Raw genomic sequence first — 19,042 nt, forward strand, 5'->3', positions numbered from 1 at the left:
ACCCATGACTCAAGCACCTGCCTCAGCCTTGAGAGTCCCAAGACAGTCTCCTTTGACACCAGTACCTGAGATACAATCTTCTAATCCACCTTCTCCAGCACAATCCCACCATACATGTGACACCACTGATGACAACCGAGAGGAAGGAGAGGTGGACAACCAATCAGTAATGTCGGAGTGGGATAATTATCAGACGCAGACGCCATCACCTACTGCTCCTCATACGGCGGACTCTCCACCGGTTGATATTGGAGGATTCCATCTAGTAATGGAAAGAGCAACAAAGGTTTCAGATTTCTATGGAAGCTAAAAAGCAGGATTGTTTTTTATATGACTTTAAAGATCAGCCATACAAGCAAGTGAGGACAATCCCAATAATAGATTTCATTTGGAAGGAGGGCTTGAAGGTCATGTCCACTCCAAATTCTTTACCAGCAGTCTTACATCTAATTGACAAAGTACAAGGCGCCCATTACATCACCTGCATGCCTTATCGGACAAGCTAAGACAGAGTCCGTTGTCACTCAAGCGGCACAGAATAAAGCCAGAAACCCGTCCTCACAAGTGACCGCCCCACCTGACCGAGATGGAAGACATCTCGACTCCATCGGGAAAAAGGTATCAACAATAGCTGCGACTACTATCCGAGCAGCAAATTCCCTAGCAATACTAGGGAGATATGATAGACGGGTGTGGTCAGACATATCTCCATATCGCAAAGCTTCCGGAACCGGAGAGGTCAGAAGCAAAGAAGGTGTTACATGAAGGGGAGTGCGTCTCTGCAGAGATGATTGACGCAGCTGTGGATGTGGCAACCACTGGCTTCTGACAGTTGGTGGGCGCGGCAGTCTTACGGAGACAAGGTTGGCCGAAGTCCACCTCCTTCCGGCAAGAAGTCCAGGCAAAGATAATAGATATGCCTTACGATGGAGAATATCTATTTGGCCAGCACATTGACGAAGCCTTGCAGGCCATAAAGAAAGATACAGACACCGCAAGGTCGCTGGGAAACCTGCAGTTTCGCAAATCGTCCTTTCGTGGTGCCAAAGGACGAGGGTCCTATGCAAATAGAGGAGGATATTCTCAGCAGCGCTCGTACCATTCATCACAAGGTAATCAGCGATATCAACCGTATAAACAGACATACGGACAGCGAAGCAACAACTTTTCGCAAGGAAAAAGAAAATCCTATCGGGGACGAGATTCTGCTAAAAGGCAATGAGAACTGAAAACTGCCTCTTGCCGCCACCGCTGCCAGTACCAAAGTCAAAAGTTAGAGAAAGAATATCCCATTACTTATCAAATTGGCCCAAGATTACTACGGACAAGTAGGTCCTGGATGTAGGACACACTTTAGAATTTGTAAAAATCCCTCCATATTCACCTCCTAAAGGTCCACCACCAGCTCACCTCAAGGAGCTTCTGTCCCAAATAAATATAATGATTCGGAAAGGTGCAATCGAGAAGGTTTCTCAATTACAAAGAGGAAGAGGTTTCTATTCGAGGTTCTTCCTCATACGAAAGAAAACAGGAGAGTGGCGCCCCATTCTCGACCTACGCGCCCTCAACAAATACCTCAAGAAGATGTCCTTCCGGATGTTAACACTTCAAGAATTCCTCCAGCTTCTTTCCCAAGGCGATCACATGGCTACCCTAGATCTTCAATGTGAGAAGTTGGCCTGATATTTGATGCTCACTAGTTCTAGTGATCACCTTGTATCAGTCCAAACAACCCTTATGAGGATTGGTTGTAAGTCAACCTTATAGACCAGCTATCCTAATGGTAGCATGGACAAAGCAGTCTTAGGCTAAACTCTTTTGGCATGTGAAGCCAGCTGTTTTACCACAATATAACCCCTTGAATACCAGATGAAAGGACACCACACAGGTTGTTATGAAAATAAACAGTATATTTATTAATAACAACACCTCTGAACTCTTTGAGGTCAGAGGGCTAAGCACATGACAATCGCGTACGAAAAATACGACAAGTTGCACAAAATTACAATGGTGCCCTAGGGGCACGACAAACCATATACTAAGTAAGTGGAATGTGAAAGTCAATAGAAGGAATGGAGCTGTCCAGAGGCTGTAGGATCGATGGGACCACGCTACACTAACACTAGGTAAGTAATAGGAGGCCCACGGAACGCGTGTGCAGAGTGTGAACTCACACGCGAGATGCGTAACAACGTCTATGGACAGTACAGTTCAAGTTAAAGGTGAGTACGGACAATCCTGACTAGTTAGGACAACAACGACTGGAACTGGACACTAGGACAGTTAAACTACCCTTGAGCACCGAAATGCTCTCGTTACCTCATCCACGGGCTGCGGGTGCATAGGTGCCAAAGTGTGTCGGGTTCTCGCATTGAAGTCAATGGAGCCTGAAAGAAAAGATGCTGCAGGCGACCAAGAGGAAGATGTCCGGTGCAATCCAAGGGTGGATTGGTGAAGAAGGCGACCTGAAAGCAGAGGGGCAATGTTCAGTCACTAGCCAGTGACTGGAGTGGAACCAGGAAGGAACCAGATGTCGACGTCGCGATCAGGTGAAGTGTGGACGCTTGACTCTGCAGCCACGTGGACCAGGAGGTGTCTTCGACGACAAGGATGGAGGCACGAGCTGTCCCACGCAGGCTCTCGCTGTCGGCGGTGTTGGATCCGGAATCGGCGTCAACAGGCCTTGGCAAAGGCAACCCACGCGGTGAGTGGAGAAAGCGTCTGGTGCGGACTAGGAGAGTCCGGGGTGCCCCTCTTTTGGAAGGGAGCAAGGGCCAGTCTGGAGCAACCAGACCAGCAGCAAAGATTCAAAGGTTCGTCGTCTAGGAGGCCACTAGCCAGCCGGCAAGTGACCAGACAACGCGTCAAGCAGCAACAAAGCAGAAGAGCCCCACGCAGATCTCGTGGATGCTGGAGGGCTGATCTTCGGTGCAGGAGCTGCTCGGGGATGGGGCTTCTCAGTCCCCAAAGCACTTGGTCGAGTTTACCTCGGGAGTCGTGCTGGAAGCGAAGTGCAGTTTCTTCCAAGATGGCCGGTCCCACGTGTCTCGTCGCACCCACGGGTGTCAGCTTTGCTGCAGATGTGGGTTGAGGTCGGCGAGGTCTGGGAATCCGGGTCTCGTCGGGCTCTGAAGTCTGGATCCTGGAAGGAAGACGACAAAGGGAAGCCGCTGGACGCTTGATGGTGCCTGCTTGTGCAGGGTGGACACTCCTTGCCCACAAGGGAGATTCTTCAGTCTTCTGTGGAGCAGAACGTCAAAGTCCAGAGTTTCTTCTTGTAGAATATGTTCAGGATAATCTGATTTGGAATGGGACCAGCTCCTACCTTTATCCTGCTAAAGGGGGCTGCACTACTGACTAGGTCCCTCCCCTGGGTGGGACCAGGAAGGGGGTGGTTACACCCCCTATCCTTTGTCCGGTTTCCCGCCAGAGCTGGGGCTGGAGTGTCCCAGCAACTGGTTTGAACCGGTGTATGCACAGGGCACCTTGTGTGCCCCAGGCATGTCTCATTCCTTTCAAGCCTACCCTACCCAATACACAAAATCCTGTCTGGGGTGGTGCTAGCACCTCCCAAGGCAGGAAACCCTTTGTCCAAGCCGCCCTCGCTGGAAGGACTCCCAGCAGTAGGAGGTCAGACTTGTGTCTGTGGTGGCAGCATCCATTTTGTGATGCCAAGGCTCGAGTTAACTTTAACCGGTGTTCTCAGTTACATACATGTCGTGTCCCTCTAGAAGGGTGGAATGCTACCCCCGTCGCCAGAATTGGCGAGGGGGTAGTATTCCAATTCGTATGACACCTTACTCGACATATTTTGATAATGTTATACCAGAGTTAGCATTTAACCGTGAGGATTATAATGCACTTAAGAGTATATGGTATAACGTTATCATGGAACAGCTATAAGGACTGGGTTCCGCAAGCTGCAAACGGGCTCAGCTCATGCCAGAGCACCATCTCACATAATTCCAAGCACTCTGCCTTCAGGATTGATAAGGCCTTCCATAGGAGTGACTGATAGGAATATATGTGTCCATTTTAGGTTTAGATATAGGTAACTATATCTAAAGCAAAGGGTGATTACACCACCTTGCCCCAGCTGTCGTGCAGCCAGTTGTGTCTGTTTAGATGGCCAGCCAGGGGTGGCATAATACATGCTTCAGCCCCTGGTAGGCCCTGGGTACACCTATGCCCTGGGTACCTATGGTACACTGTACAGGGACTGATAAGGTGGCCCAGTACCAATTGGTAAATGCACCTAAGGTACATGGTTGTCAATTTAGAGAGAGAACAGCTAGGCTGTGGGTCTGATTAGCAGGCCCACAGCCAGGGAAAGTCGTAAACCAGTGAAGCAAAAAGCACAAATCTGGGGTGACCATAGGATTGCAGACCGCACTCTCCTACATTCAAGATGCCTACTTTCATGTGCCCATTCTCCCCAGGCACAGGAAATTCCTGAGGTTCAGAGTGGCTGGCAGGGACTTTCAATTCAAGGTTCTCCCGTTTGGGCTTCGTTCAGCGCCCCGAGTATTCACGAAGGTATTAGCCCCAGTGGCGGCACATCTTCGCTTGGAAGGCATACAAATCTTCCCGTATTTAGATGATTTCCTTATCAAGGCCAGTTCTCTAGGAGCAACAAGACTTTCAATCAATTTCGAGAAATCCCATCTTGTTCAATATCAAAGGATATTGTTTTTGGGGGCAACATTAGACACTCGCCTCACCCAAGCCTTTGTCTCAAAAGAAAGACAACTCATGATTTGCAAGATGGCCCTCAACTTACGTCAAAAAGAGTACGTTTCAGTACGAATGTACAAGTCATTCCTAGGGATGCTTTCATCCTGCATCCCTCTCATACCTAACTGTCGTCTCCGGATGAGACCTTTCCAAGAAGAACTGGGTTCAGGTGTCCGGGTCATTCGACGACGGGATCGCCATAACCCACAGTATGAAAAAGGCTTTTCTATGGTGGACCCGAAAAAAGAATCTGCAAAAAGGGCGTTCATTCCTAACGGAGATACCAAGTTACACCATCATCAAGGGTGCTTCCCTGGAAGGATGGGGGGCACACCTACAGGGAATGACCGTCAATGGGAAATGGAATGCACATCAAAAGTGGCACATCAACCTTCTAGAGTTGAGAGCAATTTTTCTGGCCCTCAAATCTTTTCGAACAATAATACATTGATCCACCGTTTTAATCAGAACAGACAATACAACAAGTATGCATTATTTGAACAAACAAGGGGGCACAAGATCGGCCCTTCTTTCTCAGTAGGCCCAGGAGATTTGGAGTTGGGCTCTAGATCACAGGATAAATCTGTCAGCAACACACGTTCCGGGGATGTCCAATGTCCTCGCTGATTCTCTCAGCAGAGCGACAGCGACAAATCACGAATGGAAACTTCATCAGCCGACTCTGAACAGTTTTTTTCAGAAGTGGGGTCATCCCGACCTGGACTTATTTGAGACAAAGCAGAACCACAAATGCCCATACTTTGCAAGTTGGATTCCCCACAAGGATTCATGCGGAGAAGCACTTTTGATGAATTGGTCTCAAATATTTGCATACGCTTTTCTGCCGATTCCTTTGGTTCCCAGGGTCATCCGGAAAATGAAACCGCAGCCATGCTGCCTCATCCTCATCGCGCCCAGGTGGCCTCGCCAGTATTGGTTCACCGAGCTCCTACTTCTCTCGGAGTGCAATCCCATACAACTTCAAGCACTACCACATCTTCTAACAATGCAGGGGGGTCATATTTGTCATCCGGACCCAGCTTCCTGGAAATTAGCAGCTTGGCTCCTCAACACGTTGAATTTGCCCATCTAAATATCCCAGAGGATTGTAAAGAGGTTTTAGCCAACGCTCCAGCACCTGCTACTATTAAGACTTAAAAACTTAAATGGAAAAGGTTTTGTGCCTGGTGTCTCGCGGCCAACTTACATCCACTCCATGCGAAACCTGAACAAATCTTACCGTCCTTTCTTCAATTGGCTAAATCTGGCTTGTCTCATTCCACACTGAAAGTGTTTTTAGCAGCCATTTCCAGATTCCGTCAAGATGGCTCTAATTCTTTGTAAATAACAAGGAGAGAGGTAGGGAGAGTACACCGACACTCTTGTTCCCCGGTCAGTAATCAATAATCAAAAGAAGAGTGTCTATGGAGAAGGCTAAGCCGTTCTAGGGAGCACAAAAACCAACCACACTGGGATGTTGAAGAAAGCCCTCACTCACCACCTAGTGATGACATGCTTCATCATCGGGCCCCACCAAAGAGACCGAGTGTCTCTTTGGTGTGCTGCAACGCCATTCGTCGGGGTCCGGTTCGAGGGCGACGTAGGTAGACTGCGGGTGCTGAGCGTCAAGGGCGGTGTGCCGAATACGCTTCCACCCCCCTCCTGAGACCCATGGTGTTCATTCCCAACACCTATAAAGTGCAGAAACGATAAGTAGAAGCCTCCTAAACCAGGAGTAATTAGGAATAGTTCAATCATTCCTAATTTTTTTGCACTTTTTTCACCTTTATTTAATTTTCACACTCGCGTCCCTAGGTAAGGGTGGGCCTTAGTGTGCCCATACCGCCAGGGTTTACCACACACAGTCCTGATGAATTGCCGGGTAAATTAACACCGTTTCGATGGCAAGAAACATGTCGACTACCCTTTAGGAACCCACCACTCAATTAAAGTGGACTGTTTCCTCACATATTTTAATATCTTTTGTCTTTAGTGATCATTTAATAAAATTATTACCTCAGATACACTACTGACTATTTTAATACCCCCACCATTCACTAGTTTACATTGCACTCAACACGCCCTAAACTCACCATCCTGCTCCGCAGTAATCCTGGCGTTGCAGCACACCAAAGAGACACTCGGTCTCTTTGGTGGGGCCCGATGATGAAGCATGTCATCACTAGGTGGTGAGTGAGGGCTTTCTTCAACATCCCAGTGTGGTTGGTGTTTGTGCTCCCTAGAACGGCTTAGCCGTCTCCATAGACACTCTAATTCTTTGTATTCCACTAGAATAATTCAGCAATTCTTCAAAGGACTTTTTCGAATGTTCCCGCCTGTTCGGGGTCCACCTCCTTCCTGGTACTTTAATCTGGTACTCTCTCAGCTCATGGGTCACCCCTTTGAGCCTATTCATAAAGTGGATCTCAAATTCCTTTCCTGGAAGGTTTCTCTCATTCTAGCTCGAACATCGGTACGTAGAGTCAATGACATTCAAGCATTCACCATCAAAGCTCTGTTTTTACAGTTCACTTCAAATTCGGTGGTGCTACGTACCAATCCAAGCTACATGCCTAAAGTTCCATCCGACTTTCACCTTAATGAGCCGGTCCTTTTAAAGACATTCTTTCCTAATCTACAAACGAGAGCGGAGAAGGCCTTGCATTCCCTGGACATCAAGAGATGTCTTAAATTTGACCTCCATCGAACAGCTACATTGCGTAAAACAGATCAGCTCTTTGTAGCATACGGAAGGATACGTCAAGGATACGCTGTATCTAAGCAGACGATAGCCCGTTGGGTGTCCTCAGCAATTAGTCTCTGTCACCAACCAGCAGGAAGACCATTGCAGTCATTGCCAAGAGCGCATTCTACAAGAGCGGTCTCTTCCTCAACAGCCCTCTTCGCTGGAGTGCCTCTTGACTCATATCTGCAGAGCGGCAACCTGGACCAGCACGCATACCTTCACCAAAAACTATTGCTTGGATGCTGCCAGCGATGCTAATACTTCAGTGGGACGAGCAGTGCTTCACTATCTTTTTAAATAAGGTGAGCCTCTGTTCTCCCTCCTCCTCTATGCTCTTCTAGACGCTTATGTTTCATGTAATATTGTTTGCAAAATATACATATGCATAGGAATGCCTCTGTTCTCCCTCCTCCTCTATGCTATTCTAGACGCTTATGTTTCATGTAATATTGTTTGCAAAATGTACATATGCATAGGAATGCAAAAAAGCGTCTATGAGCAGGATGGTATGTACTGCTATTTACTCTGATGCAGGCATGTGAACCTATGAAAGACACCTCAATACTGGCGAAGAACAATAGTTACTTACCTGTAATCTGTGGTTCTCCAGTATTGGTGTCTTTCATAGATTCACATGCACCCCGCCTACCTCCCCTCAGAGGCTCCTCAGGCGATTATTACTTTCACTCCTGTGCGAGAAAATCTGAGAGCCTGAGTCTCTGGAGAGAGCATTCTAGTGGGTGCTGGCGCCTGATTGGCTGTAGTTTGGTCTATACAAAATGCCTAGGATAGTCATGAGTGTTGAAGTTTTTTCCATTGTAGTTTAGGGCTACTTTACTTCCTGGTTGGTATTAACAAGGGTTTGGATTTTCTCTTGTACAAATTATTGCTTTTTTATGTACCGTGGGACTCCCACTCCCACGACGGGGAATGATTCAGGCATGTGAATCTATGAAAGACACCGATACTGGAGAACCACAGATTACAGGTAAGTAACTATTGGTTCGAGGCATGTGGGCTGCTGAATTCATATCTGTGCATAGATCGCCGCCTAGTGTTGGGTCCGGATGATTGCACATTGTTGTCCTGGAAGAGTCTTTGAAGTATCACGAGATAGGTGGCTCCTCCCCTGGACTACAGTGCGCATGGGCATCCCCTCCATCCTTAGATTGTTTTTTTCCGCCATTGGGTTCGGATGTGATTTCCAACTCTGAGTTTGGAATCGATAAAAAACTTTTTCTAAAAGGCCAAAAGGCCTTCGGGGTCGTCGGTATTGTTATCCGATCGGTAACGACTACTTTATTTCGGTTGTTTACTACTCAAATCGTCGAATCGGGCCGCGTGGCCTTCTCGACACCAAGGGTCGATGGAACGAAGTCCCTTCGAAAGATGCCCCAATTGTAACTCAAAATTCCCACACATAGATAAACACCCTGTGTGTAACAAGTGTTTATCTCCTGAACACAATGAAGCCGACTGCTTAGCTTGTGCGCAGTTCCGTTCAAAGAAAACACTTCGTTTTCGTCGAGCAGCGAGGCAGACGATGCAGAAGCCAGCGCCTGACCCGGAGAACATCTTTAAAGACGACAAGGAGGTCGTCGAAGCTGAGGACCTAGACCAGCAGTCGGAGCAGGGATCGGAACATGACTCCAACTACTACGTCGACGAAGACGACGACATAGTCGAGGTAGGGGACGACGATCTAGGCATCGGAGCCGTCGAGGACGACTCCGGCGAGGACACTGGGCCAACCGTGAGTACGGAGCCCAGTACATTCACTGATACGCTTCCAAAGGCTCAGGTCGAGGCATCACCGGAAGGCCTTAGCCAAGATCTAAACATCGATTCTATAGCCCCGCAATTCAGCCCGGCTAAGAACATAAGGCAAGAGCCATCGGTGCACCATTACCATTCCCTGGTAATATCGAAACCGAAAGTTACAGAAGCAAAAAAGAAACCGAAACTGATAGAGTTCCCACTCTTCGGACCGAAAGGTGCGGATCCATCGGCGCCGACCAAACCCAAAATGGCCGTCGACATAGCTGGGTCGCATATCAGGGCTGTCGAGCCAAGAGCCAATACGCCCAGAGACATGCCTACACTGAAAGCCGTCGAACCGACGAGATCGATGTCGACGCCAGGCAACACAAACAAAGGACTCCAGCAGAAGAGGGCTGTCGAGCCGAGACAACAAGGTGACCAGCCAAAGGCGGTGCAGACGGGAACACTCGAGCCGAAGGCAAGAATCGAGGCCAAAGGGGCGATCGAATCGAGGCAAAACATCACTCCGACGCACCAAGCTCCAAAGACACAAGGCCACAAAGTGGTTATCGAACAAACGACTGTCGAGTCGATAACACTCCCGGCACCGAAAAAGGTCATACAGCCTAAAAAGACTTGAAGCACAAAAGACCCTCGGACTGATAAAATTCGGACTTCCAATGCACATACGCCGAAAAACGGTCGAACCAACGACGGAAATCGAACCGACACAAACAAAAAAGGCGATAACTAGGAAAAGAGCTCAAGCACAAGAAGAGCAAGAGCCCTCGACAGAAGAGCAGACCAAACTGTATGTGGACCCAGATACTGGCAAACCTACAGTATTAAAACGGAAAATCAGACCAGATACTTCTGCTGAAACCTACCGAATTCCACTAAAAAAAAAAGAGACTCTTCTACATCTCCAACTCTCTTTGAGCCCATCAGCACACATGTGCAACAAACGTATACATATTCTCCCACACGCACAGAGGAGGATGTGGAATATGAGGGTAATGAACTGTATAATTATCCAGTGGACGATGACCAGGACACCCAAAATGAACCGTGGTCTGGTCATGTAGATCCTGTAGACTCTCAGACCATGCAAGATACTACTGCATATCCTGTAAAAACTTCGCCTACAGAGGACACAGCTGCTTTCAATGCATTAATCGAAAGAGCAGCATACAACCACCATGTGGAAAAGCATGCAGACCCCATTGAGGAGGACTTCCTCTTTGACACTTTCAACACTTCTGAAAGATCAGTGAAAACATTGCCAATGCTAAAAGGGGTGCTTAAACATGCAGGGGACATATTTAAGGAACCAACCAGGGCAAGAGTCATTAACCCAAGGATAGAAAAGAAATATAGGCCGGCACCAGTGGACCCTACATACATTAAGGACAGCTGCCATTGGACTCTTTGGTAGTATCCAATGCACGCAAACATGCTAATTCTCAAACTACAGGCGAGGCTCAACCTCCAGACAAAGAGTCTAAAGTTTTGGAGGCTTCATGCAAAAGGGTAGCTGCTCAAGCAGCTAACATATGGAGAATCTCAAACACACAAGCCCTGTTAGCCAGGTATGACCGGGCACACTACGACACACTTGAGCACCTTCTCCAGCATCTACCTGACCTTATAAGTTCCTAATACAGGAGGGAAAGTTAATCTCCAACGACTCCATCAAGTGTGCGCTAGACGCAGCTGACACAGCAGCCAGGGCTATCAATACCAGTGTCATGCTCAGGAGACATGCGTGGCTCCGCATCTCTGGGTTCAAAACTGAGGTTCAGACCACTTTACTTAATCAGCCAGTAAACCCTGATTATTTGTTTAGCCCTAATGTGGACACAATATTAGACAAAATGAAAAAGGATACCGAGACAGACAAGTCTATGGGAGCCTTGCAGTCACAACAATACAGAGGCGGCTCCTTTCGTCACTCTGGCAACAGAGGAGCTGCAAGAGGAGGGTCAGCGCAGCAAACCTCATACAACAAAGGGAACACGCAAAACACCTACAACAAAAACAGTAGAGGTGGATACCGTGGCAATAACAGCAAGGGTAGAGGACGAGGGAATAACACCACCAGATCCTCTACCAATACCAAGCAGTGACTTCTTGTCACTGCCCCCAGCATATAACACCGGTCGGGGGAAGATTACAGCAGTTCCTGCAAATCTGGGAAAACATAACTACAGACAGGTGGGTGAGGCAAATTATCCAGCATGGCTATTGCCTAGAATTAATCTCCACACCACCCAACATACCCCCAAAACAACGTCCTATGTCCGCAGAACACCTACACTTATTGCAGCAAGAAGTCATCAGCATGCTACAAAAGGGGGCCATAGAACTAGTACCCTTAGAACACCAGGGTACAGGGGGGGTGTACTCACTGTACTTCCTAATCTCCAAAAAGGACGGGTCTCTCAGACCAATCTTGGACCTCAGACCCTTAACCAGATCGATGCTATGCATTTTCCCCTCCTGTGCTGGGATTTGATCATTCCCATGTTTCATGACGAGCTGGGCTCGTCATGAGCGTGCGAGGAGGCTACCTCATGACGAGCCCAGCTCGTCATGAGCGTGGAAGGGGTTAAACCAATACATTTTATCAGAACATTTCCACATGCTCACTCTACAGCAGGTATTACCACTGTTGCGTCAAGGAGACTTCCTCGCAACACTAGACCTCAAGGACGCATATTTCCATATACCGGTACACCCAGCACACAGGAAATATCTCCGGTTTACCATACAAAATCAGCACTATCAGTTCAAAGTCCTTCCTTTCGGGATGACAACAGCCCCCAGAGTATTTACCAAGTGCCTAGCGACAGTAGCTGCACATCTCAGAAGACAGCATATTCATGTCTATCCATATCTGGACGACTGGCTAATAGAAGCACAGTCAGCCCAGCAATGTTCCAGCCACATGTCACGCACTATTCACCTCCTGCACAGTTTAGGTTTCTCGCTGAACTACCCAAAGTCCCATCTTCAGCCTGCCCACGTACAACAATACCTGGGAGCGACGATAGACACTCTAGCAGGGAAAGCACAGCCAAATTCTGTCAGAATAAACAGCATTCAGACGCTAATCCTAAGGTTCAAGCCCCAACACTCGCTCCCAGCCCGAGTGTTTATGCAACTAATAGGTATGATGGCCTCCTGCATCTCCATAGTCCCTCACGCAAGACTACACATGCGTCCGCTGCAGGAGTCCCTAGCACGTCAGTGGAACCAGGCTCAAGGACAATTAGACAACCTAGTGTTGGTGACCAGTCGCGCATACAACTCTTTGCATTGGTGGAACCCACAAAACCTTTGCAAGGGACGACTGTTCCAAGAGCCTGTACCACAAATAGTCTTGACAACAGACGCATCCCTGATAGGGTGGGGAGCCCATGTCCTCCACCACACAGTACAGGGCTTATGGACCACGCAGCAGAAAAAAATGCACATCAACCTACTGGAGCTGATGGCAATTTTTATGGCAATGAAAGCTTTCAAAGTACATCTGTGCAACAAGACCGTGTTGATCCGGACGGACAACATGACTGCGATGTACTACATACAGAAGCAGGGAGGAACACACTCTCCACAGCTGTCACATCTAGCTCAAAGCATGTGGAAGTGGGCCATTCAAGGAAACATTTTTCTCATGGCCGAACACCTCCCAGGCAAGGACAATCAGCAGACACAGCCAACAGATACACGAGTGGGAGATTCATCCCACAGTGCTTCAACCATACTTCAAACAGTGGGGACAACCAGAGATAGACCTGTTCGCCACAAAACAAAACGCAAAATGCCGGTACTTCGCTGCAAGGTTCCCAGACCCGCAGTCTCAGGGCAATGCGATATGGATTAACTGGTCCGGCAAATTTGCCTACGCTTTTCCACCAGCACCGTTGATACCGCTAGTGGCACGCAAACTGCGCCAACACTCCATGACGCTAATCCTAGTTGCTCCAACATGGGCGGGCAACCGTGGTACACCACGTTCCTAGAACTTTCCGTGGTGCCTCATCAAAGACTAAAACTAACACCCAGTCTCTTAACGCAGAGCCATGGAGACATTCAGCACCCAGATCCACAGCAGCTGAACCTTGCAATCTGGCTCCTGAAGTCATAGAGTTTGGCTACCTAAACTTACCTCCTGACTGCATGCACATTATCAGAGGCGAGAAGACCTACCACAAGAGATTGCTATGCGGCAAAGTGGAACGTTTTGTCATTTACTGTAACAACAATTACATAAACCCACTAGACGCATCAACTCAAAATATCATATGCTATCTTTTACACCTACATCGCTGCAATCTAGCCTATACGTCTATAAGGATACACTTTGCTGCGATAGCAGCTTACCTTCAGAACAGGCAACACCTTTCCCTATTCAGAGTGCCTGCAATTAAAGCATTCATGGAGGGACTCAAACGAGTGATCCCCCAAGACACCCGCCTTCACCGGTCTGGAACTTAAACATCGTTTTAACCAGACTAATGGGACCACCTTTTGAGCCTCTACACTCGTGTGAAATACAATTTTTATTATGGAAGGTGGCGTTCCTCGTAGCGATCACTTCGCTTAGAAGAGTTAGCGAGCTGCAAGCCCTAACTATTCAAGAGCCATTCTTCCAAATCCACGCTAATAGGGTCGTGCTTAGGACAAACCCTAAATTCATGCCAAAAGTAGTGTCCCACTTCCACATCAATCAAACAATACAACTGCCAGTGTTCTTCCCAAATCCACAGTCAGTACCTGAAAGGGCCCTGCACACACTAGATGTTAAAAGGGCTCTCCTATATTACATAGACAGGACAAAAGATTTCAGGAAAACAAAACAGTTGTTTGTTGCTTTTTCACCGCAACACAAAGGCAACCCCATTTCCAAATCTGGGTTAGCAAGATGGATTGTTAAGTGCATTCTAATATGTTATCTTAAGGCAAAACGCACTTTAACAGTTCCCCCAAGAGCGCATTCAACACACAAAATGGGGGCATCCATGGCTTTCCTAGGAAAAATTCCACTAGAGGAAATATGTAAAGCAGCCACATGGTCTACCATACATACTTTCACAAAACACTATTGTGTAGATGTACATTCCAAACAGCAAGCTGCTGTAGGACAGGCTGTTCTAAAAACTCTGTTTCAGACTGCTGCAGCTGGCACAGGTAGCCACCGCTAAGGGAGAAACTGCTATACATTCTATGCACAGATATGAATTCAGCAGCCCACATGCCTCGAACCGAATATGCTACTTACCAGTATGCATCTGTTCTTGGCATGTAGGGCTGCTGACATTCATATCGCCCACCCTCCTCCCCGGTGCCTGTCGCAGCTGTACCATTCATTCTAACTCTCACTTTCTTGCATGGACATCTCTTACTGTACAACACTCCACCTCTGCCACAATGGCAAAAAACAATCTAAGGATGGAGGGGATGCCAATGCGCACTGTAGTCCAGGGGAGGAGCCACCTATCTCGTGATACTTCGAAGACTCTTCCAGGGCAACAATGTGCAATCATCCGGACCCAACACTAGGCGGCGATCTATACACAGATGTGAATGTCAGCAGACCTACATGCCAAGAACAGATGCATACTGGTAAGTAGCATATTCCTTCTTACCCGTTATCCTAGTTCTGTGCCTGGGGAATTCTTATCATAGTGATGCCCAACCCTTCCAGAGAGTACTGTTTCTTCCATCTACCCAGGTTCTCCTTAATTGTTTAAAAATTAACTGACTTTTCACCTGCGGGTCATGATAGGCGCACATGAGGAAGGGTGAGGCCCTTAAAGGCACAGTAACAGTTTTTGCTTTCAATTATAGTGTAGCCTAACTGCTAACAATGCCCTAACTCCCATTTCTTTTTCCTTAACATTTATAAAAAAAACTTGTGTGAAGATTTTTTCAAGTGACTTTTGTTAATGTAATATTTAGGATTAATTGGATATCTTGTTTTAACCGCATGCGCGCTAGCGGAATTCTGCTCGAGTGCTGAGATTTTTAAAAACGCATGTTTCATGACGAGCTGGGCTCGTCATGAGCGTGCGAGGAGGCTACCTCATGACGAGCCCAGCTCGTCATGAGCGTCGAAGGGGTTAAATGCAATTCTGCCATTTATGGCCTCTAGGCTGCAAAGACAATTGTTTCTCCATTTAAGCACACTTTTCCACTAAAAAGCTTTGCACAGGCTGAGGATTTCAGTGCTCATTACACTGTTCAGGCTATCCATAGAAGGGAACAAGTATTACAGATAAGTAACTTTGCCTTCCTCAAATTGTGAGCCCTTCTAGGGCTGACTCTCATTTGTGCATTTAACACTGCAGAGTACTAATGGGAATTTTTAATATATTTTCCCACCATTCACTACATTTTATTTTTTGTTTTTAAGTAACTTTACTTAAATCCTAGCTGTTAGCTGGTGATTATTAATTTAAGGAGCATACAGTGACTAAAACACTATTGTTAAACTTGAGTACGTTTTTTATATTGCTTATTCCTTGATGTTGATATTTTCTGCTGTTTTTATCTGTTTGGTTACAAATGAGGCAATCACTTCTGCCCTAGATGAATGATGTCTCATTCCACACAAAGAATATATGAAGGAATCTATAAGCTGCAAGTGTAGAGTTGCTGGAGGTCATGATTTTTCCTGTGAATGTTACTGAAAGCAATAAATATATTTAACCGTAAACCTTTTTTTTCTTTTTCTAGGAACTATATGAATGATTGTCTTCGAACTAATGTTTTTGTGCGCTTTCCACCCGAGACCATAGCATGTGCTTGTATTTATCTTGCAGCTAGAGCCCTACAGGTATGTCGTCTTCATTATCATCTTTTATACGTTTGTTTTACAGAAAGCACGTTTAATGATTTTTCTTTTCTTACATGTTAATTAGCTGGTCTATAAAGGTTGACTTACAACCAATCACCATAAGGGTTGTTTGGACTGATACAAGGTGGTCACTAGAACTAGTGAACATCATATATCAGGCCAACTTCTCACAGGCATGACAAAAGGACATTCAATTTACTGAGTTTTTCAGGGAGTCCTATGATCAAACCTTTCAGGTTCTTGTTGAATCGCTCAACTAGGCTATTGATTTCTTTGTGATACGGGGTGGTAAATGTATGTTTTCCCACATGGCTTCAAGGTAGCCAGACATAAAGTTACTACCTCTGCCTAACACCACCACCTAAGAAAGTCCACTCTAGTTACGATACTGATGAGGGCCCCGGTCACTGCTGGAGCAGTGACATTGGGTCATGCCACCGGGTATCCTAAAGCAATTCCACTTAGGACTACCACCAGTATAAATCTGTCTGCTGATGCAGTTGAGGGTCAAGGAGACAGACTGTCAATCCCCACTCTTTCAAAGGGGACCCCAACCACTGGAAGTGGATTTAAGCGGATCTTTGGGTTGTTATCCAGTATTGGGGTATCTTTCATAGATTCACATGCTTGAGTCGTCGAAGTGGGAGTCCCACGGTAATATAAATAAGCAGTAATTAATAACCTTCATATGCTATTATGGAGACAACCATGCATTTAATAGCCTATCCACTTCCTCTTCTAAAAAATTACCAAACTTAAACGCAACTAGTGACCAGCACCCTCTTGAACCTTCCCATGAGACGCCGAATCCCTCAAATTTTCACTGCATGTCATGTGTGAAGGGAGTCTCCCTGAATTCTAATCAGTTCTTCAACAATTTTCTCATAATAAGTCCCACTCCTTTATAGACAATGTCTGATAAGAAGGGACTATTTCGATCTTGTAAATCCTGTGGGAAGAAAAGGGTGCATATTGATGATGCCCACAAGTATTGCATCTATTGCCTCTAACCCCATCATGAGGCAAAACAATGAAAAATTATTGCTCCTTTTCAGCTAAGACTCTTCGAGACAGAGGGCAGGCTTTTATTGTGGCTGAAGAAGAAGCAAGGGGCGTCATCAGATGCAGAGGGCAACACATCCTCTAAATGCCTGAAGAGGCCGAGGTCACCTGAGGGTCAGCCTGAGGAGGGCAGGAAACTCCCTAAAACCTCATCTGTCCAGAGAATCTTGTAAAAAGGAGAAAGAGCCGAAGGTCTCCTCGGAGATAAGTTTGGCTCATTCTTCTGGGAATTCGAAGGAAAAACCTGAACCTTCAGGACATTCCAGACTTTAATCCATCCACAAATCATCGGCGTCCGTCTCACTGTTGACGCATATCACTTCATCAACGCCGACTAGTCTCTCTTCGTCGAGACCATTGACTGCTCCGACTACTTTGGCGAGTATAAAAGGCCCAATACTGTTGGCATTACCCTTGTCGTTGACCTCCGTGACAAAGTTGTCATCATCGACTATGACATTGACAAAAACTCTTCTGTCGACGAAGCCTTCACTGTCAACGAGGGTTCCATCGTGGACAACTGCTCCACCGTCGACCGCCTCGAAGACGACTTCTACGATTTTGCCGGTGACAAGAGTTTTGGAGTCGTCGATGAGCTGGTCTACTCCTCTTCCTTCCAGATTGTCAAGAACGTCACTGCAACCTGATTTTCAAACGCCAAAGATTTCACCTTTGCTACCAAGTCACCTGCTAGACTCAGTGGAAACTGATGATGGTCCCTGTGGGACTGCTCATACTCCCTCTGAACTAAATGTCAAGTGTCAGGAGGAGGATGAGGAATATTTTGTCGAGGAACAGTACTTCCAACACTATCCAGTTCCTCGGACACAGTATCATTTCAGATATCATGAACAGCCAAGACAGGAACCTGCTCAACTGCCTTTCTCTCTAATTCAAGACTTGCAGGCCATCCTAGCAGACTACGAAAAGAGGTTCCCGCTCCAAGAGGAACGTTGTGTGGTGCCGCCGCCTCCACCTGCAGTACCCCTGTCGCCACCACTGCCTCCTCCTGTTTCGCCTAGGATGACGCCACATCCCATAATTCCTATGCCTCCTAGAGAGGAACCAACCACTTCTGAAGAAGAGGGAGAAGGAGGGATGAATTAATGATCCTACTGCACCCGCGGATGAATGGGATTACTATGTGGTACCGACGCGTCCTCTCCTTCTTGTCGTCCTTCGGACTCGCCTCTGGAGGATATTGGAGGTTTTCATAATCTGATGGATAGGGCTACGTCCAGATTTCATCTGTCCACAATTGTAAATCAATTGGATTGCTTTCTCGGACTTTAAAGAGCAATCAAGAAAATCAATAAGATCGATACCCATTATAGATTATATATGGCAGGAAGGAATTAAGGTAATGAAGACACCCGCCTCTGTGGTGCTGGTACTATCAAGACTTGACAAAAAATACGGAGCACCTGAGGATTCCTCTGCATGTTTTGCAGGTCATCCCAAACCGGACTCTGTGATTTCCCAAGCGGCCCAGAGGAGATGAAAAAAAATCCAGTCAACTCCCATCACGTCTCCACCGGATAAAGAGGGACGCCGTTTGGACTCCATTGGGAAAAGATTCTCCTCAATGTCCGCAAACATCAGAGCGTCTAATGCATTAGCCATTCTGGCCGGTTACGATCTGCAAATGTGGTATGATGTAGAGGTCATGAGAGAGTTGATTCCGGAGGAAAACAGAGGAATTTAGTAAGGTCCTGGCAGAGAGCGGACAGCGGCCGAAATTAGACTGCTTTGGATATAGCCACTACAAGCTTTCGTCAACTGGCTGCTGCGGCTGTTTTAAGACGCCAAGGATGCCTCAGAGCAACATCCTTTCGCCCCGAAAGTGCAGTCAAAAATAATCGACCTGGCGTATGATG

General features: G+C 46.9%; 1 protein-coding gene across 4 annotated transcripts in view; it reads left to right on the forward strand.

The window, feature by feature from the left end:
• Window positions 1–19,042, forward strand: part of CCNL1 (cyclin L1) — a 382,007-nt gene that overhangs the window by 242,400 nt on the left and 120,565 nt on the right. For all 4 annotated transcript variants that reach the window (XM_078667166.1, XM_078667165.1, XM_078667163.1 and 1 more), the window contains one exon: window positions 15,983–16,082. In XM_078667166.1, coding sequence (XP_078523292.1) covers window positions 15,983–16,082 — 100 coding nt within the window. The remainder of the gene's footprint in view (window positions 1–15,982; window positions 16,083–19,042) is intronic.

Source organism: Lissotriton helveticus, chromosome 11 (genome assembly GCF_964261635.1).
Source record: "Lissotriton helveticus chromosome 11, aLisHel1.1, whole genome shotgun sequence".
Lineage (NCBI taxonomy): Eukaryota > Metazoa > Chordata > Amphibia > Caudata > Salamandridae > Lissotriton > Lissotriton helveticus.